Source organism: Etheostoma cragini, chromosome 17 (assembly GCF_013103735.1).
Source record: "Etheostoma cragini isolate CJK2018 chromosome 17, CSU_Ecrag_1.0, whole genome shotgun sequence".
In the NCBI taxonomy this organism is placed as follows: Eukaryota; Metazoa; Chordata; class Actinopteri; order Perciformes; family Percidae; genus Etheostoma; species Etheostoma cragini.
The window spans coordinates 4,767,787-4,781,358 of NC_048423.1; the positions used below are offsets into that span (position 1 = coordinate 4,767,787).

Below are 13,572 nucleotides of genomic sequence, written 5' to 3' on the forward strand. Positions count from 1 at the left end.
CTCTGCAATGCGGCCGACACCTTGTGGTCTAGGGGTCAAGGTTCAAGAGGCTCAGCCCCTTCCTGACCTTTGGTGTCACTGCTCTCCACCAGGCGAGGCTCTCCGATCTCTAAGTAGAAGGTTTTGTTCTTCTCGTACTCCTCGTCGTCGATAATTCTCACCTTGATGGTTTTACTGAGGAGGGGGAGGAGGAAGGGGGAGAAAGGAAGAGACGAGGAGGAAAAAAGAGAAGGCAGAAAAGTGAGGAAAGGACGGACTGGAAAGTGGAACAGCAAGAGGAAACAGAAAAGAGCAGCATTTGGTTCTCCCACAAGCATCTAAAGATCAAGACATCAAGACCAAAATCTCCAAGAAAGCTTAGTTACCAGGTAACATTAACTGTTTTTCAGGCTGTTATATTTCCACCTAATCAAAGCATAACATCTGATGTCAGATTGATCTCGGGTGCTATCGGAGAAGCTCCCATTAGTCTGACGAGATTGGTCTGATAAACCCCTCTGTCACCCTGCGGCCCCGATAAAAGCTCAATTCAATCTTCCGCTCAAGCCTGATATCAGCTTAAATTAAATAAATTAATTATATATATATTTTTTTGGAGGAAAAAAATATGTCTTCACTTGGATGCTAAAAGCTAAATGAAGACTTGCAGTGGCTGGAGAGTTTATCATCTCTATTAGTTCTTTTGGCAGGTGTATACCCATGACTCACAATGATGAATTTGGCATGTACAACCAAGAAGCTTTTAAGACCCAGCAACAGGTTTGCAAATTATGTGTTTTATGCACACATTGTTTTTCACTCTTATGAGACTATTTGACAGGCTAATGCCATGCAGTGACAATTGTTGGAAGCCTGAATGTGTGTAATATTTTCTTTGATGCCTCTGGGAAACAAGGACAATTCACCGTCAATTAAGCCAATCCAAGAATTAAAATCCCATCAAAATCTACAGAAACAAACAAATTGCAGAATACACAGCCTGTAAAAGATACCTAAAAATAAGTGTTTTAGCAAATTTATTGGAGATTGTTTTTCACAATTCTGGCTGAATTGAAAGTGAACTGATATGTGCTGCAGTCTTTAAAGTTGAACAGATCAGCATATAGACACATCTGAGACACTAGAATAAGAAGAAGTTAACCAAGATCAGATGCAACAAAGGGAAAGACTGAGCAGGAAAATAACAATGAAGGAGTGATTATTTAAAACAGTAGGAAATGTCTGCTGCTGCAATCAACACCTTCAATTAACACCCCCAACGAGCTCTGGTTTGGGATTTGAGCCAAAATGTTACAAAAACCTGTACCACGAACCAAAGTCTAATTTTCCTATTTTTTCGATATTTATGTTCTGCTTTCATTGCATCCAAACCTTTCATTGACTGTTGAACAAAACAGCAATAAATCATCCTGTAAACTGTAACAGCGTAATGTGGATGAACAAATACAAGCCAATGACTTCTTTCTCTGAAGTCGGGTTTTCACCAGTATTTTAACTGCCAAGTGTAGCTCTGATTATTTACCAACCAAATTCATGCTCCAGCAAGACTCAGTGTGGAGAGAGTGTGTGTGTGTTTGACTGTGTGTATTTATTGTGGCACTTGGCCTCAGTCATATGGCAGGAAAGCTAATATCTGAGGTCACAGAGCTATGGAGCGCTACCTAGTATGTGTACAGTATGTGTGTGAGTGAGTGCCTGTGGGTGTATGAGTGAATGTGTGTGTGTGTGTGTGTGTGTGTGTGTATGTGATTATCTGTGTTTCCAGTCTGGAACAAAACCCATATTCGGATCCAAATCCACTACAGGCAATAACAAAGACATCTGAGAGAATACTCATAATCTGGCCTACAGGGTGTGAAATGGGACGTACACACACGCACACACACGCACACACACGCACACACACGCACACACACACACACACACACACCCACACACACACACACACACACACACACACACACACACACACACTTATATAAGCCATTATCTCTAATCACAGGCCTGCAAATTGTTTGGAATCATCAGCTGGGATCATGCAGCATTACATCTGTCTCTAGTCTGCACTGTTGTAAGAAGTATTCAGAAGGTGTATTTTTGTAAAAGTAGCAATACCAAAATATAAAAAAATTATCAAAGGAAGTATTACTAGTAAAATACAGTACAAGTATTAGCTCAATGTGCTTAAGGCTTCAAAATAAACATACTCATTGTGAAGAATGAGCCCTTTTCAGGATGTTAAACTATGCTATACCCAATTTGATTGTTAAAGCCGTCATTTAAATTGAGTTGAAGTACAACACTAACCCCTGACATTAAAGTAAAGTAAAGTACAAGTACATAAAAAGTGCACAGTACTTGAATGCATCTACATTTGAACCACCAACAGTATTCACATCCGTAGCATGGCTTATTGATGACACAAAAAATAAAGCAGCCTGCTAGACATCTAATTTTACACAGGTTCATTTTCAGCTGCATAATAGAAACACAGTAAAGGGTAAACCATTAAAATATCATATGCACACAGACACACACATACACACACACTAAAATATCAGGGGTTAACTCATTACAATAGATGGATTGGGCCATTTATCACTGTCCTGTAACAGCAGATGGGAAACAGTTTTCACCTTCTGGCCTGGAGAAGCTCATGACCAACAGGCTGTCACTTAACACTCACAGAGCAGCTGAAGTGATGGAGTAAAACCCGCCCCTGCCTCAAGGTGGAGCCCTTGAGCAAGGCACTTCACCTCCAAAATGATGGAGTGGAAGGGCTTAGGGAAGAGCAATGTTTACATTCCCACTGAGAGAATAATTGCCGCTGCTACTACGTCAATTAATACAAAGCTTATTATAAGCAAGGAAGTACACAGGAAAGTTTCATGACTTTGGAATTTATTGTCTCTCGTACTGCTTCTGTGTTTCACATTTGTATGATGTTAATAAAGTTGGTGCTTCAATAAGATATGCCAACGTGTTGATTGACTTCTTCTCTTAGTGGGTGTCCTTCCAGTGGGTGTCCTTCCAGCTACAGCCACTTCCTCAGTTTGCACCCACATTGCTAGCAAAGCTCTCATTAATAGTCTACATAGTTCACAAATCACAGACAGACCCAAAGCAACACTAGTTCTATGTGAATAGGAACACTTGAATAACTCGCTCTCTGGAATTAGAAGATACAAATTGGGATTTAACTCTCCATACAGTATAAAAATTAGCAAAGAAATCATTTTAAAGAGACACAATGGTGGACTCTATTTTCCCTTGGAACAGGAAGGATGACTCCTCTGTTGAAGCTGCCAAACCTCACAGATGACCAACTCGCTGGAAAAACACACACACACACACACACACAGGTATAATTCATCCACAATGAACTGGATATTTCATTTTTCGCACGCACACACTTCCCGCCACACGACAAGCATGCTGGCTGTACAGTACGCTGTCCCATTGCCATGACAACACAATGTTTGGGTAACCAACAGGGGTGGAGAAGATCGTTTCCAGACCAATGATGTATGTGTGAGTGTGTGTAAGTGTGAGAGTGTGTGTGTGTACTGACAAGTAAATGTTTGAGAGAGAGAAAGAAGTGATATACTGTCCTGTACACACTCTGATTTGTCAGTGTATAAGTGCAAGTGAATGTGTAGTGTGTGTGTATATAACAAAGGGTGTGAGAGAGACGTTGATATTACACAGTAGCCTACGTTGTTTGTGGGTTTTGCCTCTTTGTGTATCTGTATTCGATCATATGTTAATCTACAAACCTTATATACAGTAAAGCGAGGTGATGGTTCTTAAAGAAAAAGGGTGTCTGAAATGTGCTGAAAAACACGCAATTGTGGCACATTACATGTGAAATATACACTCTTCACGCTGGTATGTTTGCACTTCTATACTTGTGTGAGGACCCTCATTGATAAAATGCATTCCTTAACCCTTAATGTTGACCTTAGACTAAACTTTACTCTAATATCAACCCCCAAACCAAGTCTTAACTCTCTAAAAGCCCTTTGACAGAGGCACAGCCAAAATGTGTACAAAAATGTTCTAACTCTTGGAGCTTGCAAGTCCAATTGGTCCTCACAAGGATAGAAATACCATAACACACACTCACAGAGACAGAGGTGGTATCACACTTGCATGGCAGCATTCACAAATGTGTAACACCGGCATGCCCTTGCACCCACACACGAACACACTAAAGGAAGTTCAGCTGCAGGAATTCAAAAATGCACACAACCTCACACACGCATTCCTCCAGGCACCACAATGTGTGTACATCTGCGTTATCTCCTCTACCTGAGTTTGTAGAAAAAACATAGTAAGTGAATATCTGAGCAGCTATACTCCATCTCATCCTTCCCTGTCACAGTTTCATTTGCTGTTGTCTGTCATAAACACTATTCCTGCAACAGGTTTTGGCCTCAGTCAGAGTTGACGACACATTTAACTGAAACTCTTCAATAGAGAAAACAACCTTTGAATTAGATGATGGAATATACAACCAATAGATCATTCAAAAACAGCTTGACGGAGTCATGTTGAAGTAGTGGAGAGCTCAATTACAAACACACCTTTGCCAGTCTGAATGTGCCAAACAATCATAATAATATGTTTGTTCATGTTGGTGAACTTTCCTTTTCGCTGATCAAGTTTTTCTCATGTTTCTGTTGTTATGATGTTCCACCCTCGCATTCTCTCAAGATTAACGATTTTGCAGATTTTTGGCTCTGGTCCTCCAGCAATTTGGACCTTGAATATTTGCCATGGTGCTTTTTATTTAAATGTCCATGATGTTCCATGATAACACTTTACCATAGTAGAAATTGTTTATTTCCAAAGAGGGGACACCATCACTTGAAATAGACAAGGATTGACCCATGTTTGACATCTGTGTGGTTGGAATTATGCACATTAATTTGAAATAAGCCACAAAAAACAAAAGGAGACTGTTTAAAACATCAACTTTCTGCAACTAATAAATATCAGTCGTATCAGTAGCAGGCTGTTTCAAAACTAAACCTGTCTAGATGCTATTTTGAAATTGATGTTTTCACATCTTACATTTTACATGGGAACTGTTCTACTATTCTAACCACTGCATGTATTTTAAAATGATAAAATAACAAAAAACCTATGGTGTGCTTTCATCACTATTTGACCCGTTGTTGTTTTCTGAAACAAACTGAAGCATTTCACATGACTCAACAATCTGCCTCTGCAACTTTGACAGAGGAACTAAGTAAAAGCCCTTTTGCTTGCTGCCTTTGAATATTATTTTCCATTTGCTGTTTGAATCTACTTTCTAGGTTTATGCACATGCTGTATCTAATATCTAGCTGAAAAAACAGTTGCCAGAAGTGTGAGGTTATCCAAAGAGCCTCTCTGGTGCATGGCACATACAGTATTTGACACTATCAAAACACTTTCGCCTGCCTCACACACAAACACAAATACACAGGAAGTTGTAAAGCACAGCAGGCAGCAGTGCCGGTCACTCCCCTTTCCTCAGCAACCTGCCTTAGCGACGTATTTGGATCGGAAAATTTGAGTTTGGGAACGGCCGCTTTATTTTGAGGTTTGAGGAAAAAATGTTGTAGCTCTGCTGGTTTACTCTGTGTGTGTGTGTGTGTGTGTGTGTGTGTGTGGAGGACGGGTAACAACGGACAGCAAGGTCCAATTTACATGACAGTGATGGAACAAACCTGCGTGTTTATATTTCCTTGTGTGTGTGTGTGTGTGTGTGTAGTTGTGATTATAATCCTAACATTTGAAGTGCTGATAAAAATAACATATTTTTGGGGATGTTTACACAGTGAATGATAAGAGTGTGTGTTTTTATGTATGTTCAAACACATGCATTGTTTGTCAAACCTGTTGTTGTATAAATGTAAGTTTGGAAAACTGGGACGTGTTTGTGTGTGTGTGTGTGTGTGCGCGTGGGTGTGTGCGCGTTCATGCATGCGTGCATGTGTGTGTGTTAAAGAACTGGCCTTTAAGAAAGTGAACTGGTTTGTTTGTGTAGAACAGATTGCTGGTGGGTGGACTTTGGTCGCAGACTAAACAAAGGAAGTGTGTGCGTTTGTGTTGTTGTACTGTATGTTGTTTGTCCCTGTGGGAATGGATCAAAGAGCGTCAGCATAGATGCCACTGTGTGCACATTTGCCTGTATGGGTGTGCGTGTGTGTGTGTGTGTGTGTCTGTGTGTGTTTGCAGTTACAGTACATTAAGAGTCACTGATGACATACTAAGAACAAGGGTGTGTATTTGTTTTCACTTATGTAAATGTGAACGTGACAGCGATTTTATTAGCAGCAGTGTGTACAGCTTAAGTGTGTGTGTGTGTGTGTGTGTGTTTGTGTGTGTGTGTGTGTGGTGTTTACATGCAGTGATTTTATAAGACAAAGCTGATAATGATGTTGGCTGCATTGGGAAACCACAACAATAGGCTGACAGCCCTCAGCCCTCAGCCAGGCCTCCTCTAATAAGCTCCAGTCTGTTCACTAATACACATAATCCTGACTTTATGGAGGCTAATGGGAAGACAAAAAAGGTTACACACACACACACACACGCACACACACCTGCTGCAGGGCCCCACATTGACTACAGAGATTTCAATATATCTCTGAGTGTCTCTCTGTCCCTATTATTACAAAATGTGTGTTTTGCAACTCTCTTGGAAGGCTGATAGAGTAATAGAGATTTTGATCAATTAGCATATTTAGCTCACTAAGGCTAGCCATTCGTTGTCTGGTAGCTGTTTCATGGGGAAAACTAAGACGTTACTGGTATTTGCAAAATGTATTAAGATATAAATGGGTCATTTCATCAATATATTGTATTCTATATGAAATTCAGTTGACATGTACCTCATGAAAATTGTAGACAGATAATGCCTCAGGCAGAGCTCTAAACTAAAACAAGTGTTGAATGTATTAAACTAGTGTTATTTGAAATCGATTTAAACTGATTTTTTTTTTTTTTCTCAAGATTTGGGTGATGGCTGTTAAAACTGATCTTAATGTACATTTTAATAAGAGCAAAGTGTTTTTTTTCTATTCCATGTTTTATAGCCACTCTCAGATCTGAGATGTAGAGTGAATGCACCAACAACACAACTTTGCTCATAACTTCATCACCTTGTGAAAACACCATAACTGACTAGCAGAAAAAGAAGTTAAACAAAATGGTCACTGCAACTTTATTGTATACTGTAATACAATGAATGAAAACTGCCTGGGAGAAAGAAAATCAATCTAAAAACCCCGGAATGCTTCAAAACTATGTGGTATAAATAAAAAATATGAATGGAAAACATTTATGGTTAAACTCTGAAATACCTGCATGAAAAAGATAAATCAAGATTTGACTGGAAGCTTCCAGTAGCCAGCTGCTGAAGGTGGTACTGTAACTTTCCCAGCTTGCATCCATTCTAGAAAAAAGTTCAGCTCAACAACAAACTTTCTGTTTCCTTTGAGAAGCTTTTAAAGCTTTTTCAACTCAGCCAGAAGGTCGATGAGGAACTGCGGTAACAGCCATTTTGCTTGTTTTCTCAGCTCAGAGTCATTTTATGAGTCTGATACTAAACTGGGCCATAAAAATAATGTTTATGGTAATGGTCATTTTCATTGGACAGCACTATGCAAAACAGTTGATGAATTCATAAACTGGGGGTTGCCTTTTAAACTATGTTCATTTATCACAAGGAGTTTCCCTATCTCCTCTTTCTCTCTCTACACTACATGTAGCTATCTAGCTCTCCCTTCATTCCTATCTGCAGTATATCTTGTTAACCTAATAAGGAGTTTGGAAAATTCTGGGGACTCCCTCACACACAGACAACCACACACACACATCTTTGCACAGGAAATGTCTTTGGGGAGCTTGTAAATCTGATTTAAAACCAACATGAGTGTGTGTGCCACATAACATAAAACCCTCCTTAAACTTCTCAGAAACTGATGGGAGCTGTTGATGTTTTTAAGTGCCAACCTTCTTTGGTAACTTGTTTTTTTTGTTTGTGTGTGTGTGTGTGTGTGTGTGTGTATGAGAGAGAGTGTGAGAGAGAGTGTGAGAGAGAGGGAGACAGAGAGTGTGAGAGAGAGAGAGAGAGAGAGAGAGAGAGAGAGAGAGAGAGAGAGAGAGAGAGAGAGAGAGAGAGAGAGAGAGAGAGAGAGAGAGAAAGTGAGAGAGAGAGCGTGGGTGTGTTTATGTGTTTTGGTCTAGAGTAGAAACACACTTTTTTATTTGTTGCTAGTGAAAAAATTGTTCCATTGAATTGTGGATTGTGTCATCACATTCAGTAACGTATAGTATTTAAACTCCAGAAGACACACACGCATGCACAGACATGACCCGTCAGTGCGCAAAAATGTCCAGCATTGCTGCTTGTAGGCAAGAGTAGATTACTTTGGTGTGTGTTAAAGAAAGAAGAGAGTCCTGCATCAAAACAAAGAAAAACAGATTGAAATGCAGCACAGCTTAGCACTACTTCACTGTGTAAATTAGTATTTCAAAGTTGTTCAGTTCAAGTTTTAATCCACACTTAAAATTTGCACAGATTTACTTCCTTCTTGTGAACAATTCAGCTAATTGTGGCAATTCCATTGAAATGTATTGATCATGCTGCAAAATGTTGTCATTTTTAATGCTGATGTGACCAGGCGTTTCTTTCCACACCTAACTCCATTTGTTTCTACATGATTTCTTGCCTCCTTATGCCATAAGATGCAAATACTTAGCTAGGAGATTGCAAAACAGGAGAGGGAGAGAGTTTAGGAGAGGGAGAGAGAGGGAGAGAGAGAGAGAGAGAGAGAGAGAGAGAGACACTAGTTTATGGTGTTTTTAGTTACTCCAGTCAAGATTAAGTGAGAGATTGCTGAGCTCAGCAATTTAAGTATACACACACACACACACACACACACACACACACACACACACACACACACACACACACACACACTTGAATTTAGAGCAAAAAATAGTTCAAAGTTAAGAAGAGGACAGATGAAACAGCTGCAGAACAAAGTAACATTACATTTATCATGTTCTATATGTACGAACGAACCGCATAATAAGATTGGGGAGAGAGAGAGACTGTGTATGTGTGTATATGTGAAAGAGAGAGAGAGAGAGGGAGAGAGCGAGAGAGAGAGAGAGTCGGTAAAAGAGCAAGATAGGATGTGAATGCTAATAAGCTGATGCTGCCAAACAAGCTGCAGTGCTCCATCCTTTTCAGGCCATTTATGAGCTCTAAGCTGCGCAATGGGAGCAGCGCTGATAGAGAGTGACAAACAGTCAAGTGGATTGGCGAGCCTCTGGAGCCACAACTGTGGAACTGAAAACACTTTCTTTTTAACACCTGCTCCCTGATAATATTCTAGAATATACCTCCAACCTCAGAAATAAAGGCCTTATTAGACCTACAGTGACAAACCAATAGTTTTCTCTCTGTGGGCCCGAGCTCAGACCCTTCCGCCAGATAGAGATTTTGTTTATGTTAGTTTACTGTCTTTGGGAATAACAATATGGTAATTTTTACACCACTGCCCAAGTTTGGTTGGACATTTTAAGTTTCAAGTCTAAATATTTTTGTACTTTTGACAAAGTACAAAAAATGTTTAATAAGTGCCCTGTTGGGTGCTAACTCTAGCAGGAGGATAGCACGGTGTAGGCAGCACCGGTTGTTTTAGTTTTTCTCTCTGCTGACAGCACTCCAAATTTATAAACAACAGAGCTACGTATTGGAATTGACCGGAGTTTTAAAAAGTAGCCTACAGACAGGTTTTAATATTTTCTCGAGAGAGTTGCATTGAATATTTTCTGTGTCTGTTGTCAGTCATTTCTCAACAAATACTTTGACTTGCAAATACTTTCCAAAGCCAGCAGGATAATTCTTCTGCATATGTCAGACATGTTCTCCCCCATGGACGTTCAGTGGAGTTTCAGTCAGAAAAGTTAAAATTTTATAGTTTGGGATGTCAGACATGAACACTTTCACCTCACCCTAAAGTACTTTGAAATAACAGCCCTTCTCCTGTGTGTGTAGGCTCTGATTTCTTTACCATCTCCCCAAACACAGGACATCTGTGTCAAAAAGAACAGATGATTTAGTCCGAGACAGCCATAAATTGAATATTTTTATTCAACAGTTGAACGCAGGCACCAACTCTGTCTGCGTTTTTTTATGTTCATCTCTGACTTTCTCTTTATGTCTCTCCTAGTTGACTATTTTTTTCTAAACGTGTTTGTGACTCAATCAGATTGCCCCTTTTTAAAATCCCCCGAGTATTCAATAGAAAAGTGAAGAGTCCTTTTATGAAACATGCTCATTAATGCATTTTAGATTTTTCAGTTTGTTTTGAGTATTCTATGCTATTTTTGAAGGTACCGATGATGAGACAAAGAAAACAAACAACACACAAAGCTCAGGAAACTTGCCTCAATTGAAGACAAAAGTTCTTCTTTTCCACATTTATTTAGACATCTAGTACAACTTAAATGGTGCTCTGAGTGTCTAAAATCCTGTTTACACTTTGAAGTAGCATGCATCGCCACTACAAAAAACCTCCACCTATGCCTTCCAGTCTTCTTAAACCTCTTATGAAAATAATATACTTCAAGATGCTTTATTAAGACCCAACCCTCATCCTACCTTGACCCTGACTCTCTTTAACTGTTGTCTTCGGCATTGCACTTCTCTAACACAGCCTCTTCCCCAACTTTGAAAAATAAGACCCACGCAGCGGAAAGATAAGGGCATTAAATCATTGATGATGTGCATGGCTGTCATACACGATCCAGATCTTAATGCAAACACTGGAGCCGCATATAAATGTCAGGTTTTTATTCAACCAAATCATATCAGGCGGCTTAAGAACTCCTGGGATGAAATACTTCCATTTTAAAGACACAGTTTTTTCTTTGTTAAGATTATTTTTTGAGCATTTTTAGGCCTTTATTTTGAAAGGACAGCTGAAGACATGAAAGGGTAAAGAAAGGGGGGGATGTCCACTGCGTCGAGGAGTAAACGTTTATATATCGGCGCCCGCTCTACAATTTGATCCCGGCGTCCTAAAAAGACATTTTTTGAGATGTGATAGAAAACGTTTTTCACTTGATATATGTAACACTGTTAGAGGTGTGTCATTGCTAATAAACAGAGTCACCATAAAAGTTGTGAGTGATGAAAAGGTGAAGCAAATTCAATTTTTGCTGAATAGGTAGAGGGGGATAAGTCTTTTGTATCTCCTTTCACTAACTCACCCTCACTTATTGTTCTCTTGATTTACTCTACAGATCTCACGAGAATGCATTAGAAACATGAAACCATTTTGCTCTTTAATCTTCATTAGATTTTTTTCTCGTCACATCTGTGTGTGTGTGTGTGTGTGTGTGTGTGTTTGCCAGGATTCCCTACTTCCCTTCTATTTTCTCTTACCCTTTGCTTGATAATACACTCAATGTGTCTGGGTGTCAGTGTACGGATGTGTGTACATGTGTGTAAGGAAGTACAGACAGGTTTAATACAGTGTAGATTGTAGGAGGGGGCAGGTGGTAAAACCAGGGTAAACAGATGACTTTGATATAGATCAGGACAGGTATATAAAAACTGCATTCAGTGAACAGGAAAACAGTAATTTCTTTGGATTGATCTTTGAGGCTTAAGAACGTACTACTGTGCAGCCTGCAGTGCTCTAGATCACTTGTCAATCAAACTCACATTTTCTATACATTTTCTTGGGGTAACTTTACTGGTTAAACCTCTTAAAACAGTGGGTTGTTTCGGAGGTTTTGACCTAGTGTTAAATTTTTACATCTGGGTTTTAATTTCAATTAAAATATGGTGATCTTGTGAACCATTTTAATCTACTGTAGCTCTTTCTATACTGATATGTTACTATTTGGTAATAACATGTGTATCCTTAACAGTTTTCAATTTCATATGCACATTGTTTTGTACACCAACAAGAGTACAATTGTAACAATGTTTACATTAAAACTTGAGCTTCTAATGCCATACACTGGACCAAAATAAACATATTTTAGCTTGTGTAGATAACCCAGCAATGATATAAAGATAACACTAATGCTGGGTCAAAACACCCGTTTGTAGTCAGTAGTAAGACAAGACAGAGAAAAAAGTTGGATGAGAGATGGAGAACGCCACATGGACATTTGCAACCATTAAATGTCCTCCAAATCAAATTTCGCAAAATAAAGTTATTAATATATACAATATAAGCATACTGTACAATTTCAACCGTAAATGTATAGTAATATACTTCCAGCAGCTTCGCTTCTGTTTACTTACACTAAGCATACGGTTTTAAAATGTTATAGTACTGTTTGTATTTTACTGTAAATAAATATTTTACTGTAAATAAATATGTTCCCAAGATGCATTGGTTTTAACAGTAAATACCTGTAATCTGTAACATTCACAGATAGTGCTGTAATATCGTAATTTTCTCCCAGAATGCATTGCCATTTACAGTACAATCCTGTATAACATTTAAACAGTAAGATACTGTAAGAATTTAGCTGGAAATTGACATCAAAGGTTTAAAGTGCACTTCCAATTAAATGCTTTGTGCTCTTTGGAATAGTAAAACAAATTAGCATTAGCTGTTTTGTATCCAGCATGTAATAAATCAATCATGCATAGAGAGAAACAATTATTTAGCTAAACATATAATGTGATTAGCACATTTTTTGTCTGACGCTTTTTAAAACACTTCTATGAACATGTGCGACCGGCAGCAGTGGGATCTAACTTGGTAGCAGGAAACGACATTATGAAGTAGTTGCCGGTGCTGAGTCTGACCGCACAAAGGACAGCAGGGGAAAAGCAAATGTCAGGCCTATTCACAGGGCTGGAAACCACACAATAAACCTCGCTGTCTTTCTGTTGCCTGCTTGCTCTTTGCCATTTTCCTTTACAAACTTTAAAAGAGGGGAAAAAAAGAATCCTGTTTTTTCTTTTTCTTTCCTCCCGTTGACATTTCCTCTCAATCTACAGATCCAGGAGCTCACTTATCTCTCTCTTTTTGAACTCCCCCTCCTCCGTCTTTCTTCTTGTCTGCCTTTTTTTTTGGCCGATTAAGTCTAGCATGGCACACTATTCCACTTGGCAATGCCAGCCTCTCTTCCTGCCACTTACACACAAACTCCAAATCCCTTTCACTTACCCTACCAATTTCCAAATAGATTTTATTGGCATGGAGCGAAGAGGTCCATTCAGCTCTCTCTTCACCACCTCTATGTGTTTCTGTTTGGAGTTCACTTCAGAAACCTTTATTGGCAAAATCCAATGACAATACCTCTTTCTCCATCTCCTCCCTCCCTGCAGTCATTTCTTTGTCTCCCTCTTTATTTATATTTGGCATTCCCCCAACACAACACACACACACGCTTTATTACTGACTGAGCTGAGCTTTTCAACCTCATTAATCCAAGTCAATTCAAATGAACTGCCATGATGAAAATGTATTCTCTTGTTCTTTTGTGCCATCTATGTCTAACTTTACTTATATCATTCAGGTTTCTTCAATCTTT

At 39.1% G+C, this 13,572-nt stretch overlaps 1 protein-coding gene across 1 annotated transcript in view; it reads right to left on the reverse strand.

The window, feature by feature from the left end:
- Positions 1-13,572, reverse strand: part of slc8a1b (solute carrier family 8 member 1b) — a 126,650-nt gene that overhangs the window by 33,557 nt on the left and 79,521 nt on the right. The window contains exon 5 of the mRNA XM_034897829.1: positions 68-174. Coding sequence (XP_034753720.1) covers positions 68-174 — 107 coding nt within the window. The remainder of the gene's footprint in view (positions 1-67; positions 175-13,572) is intronic.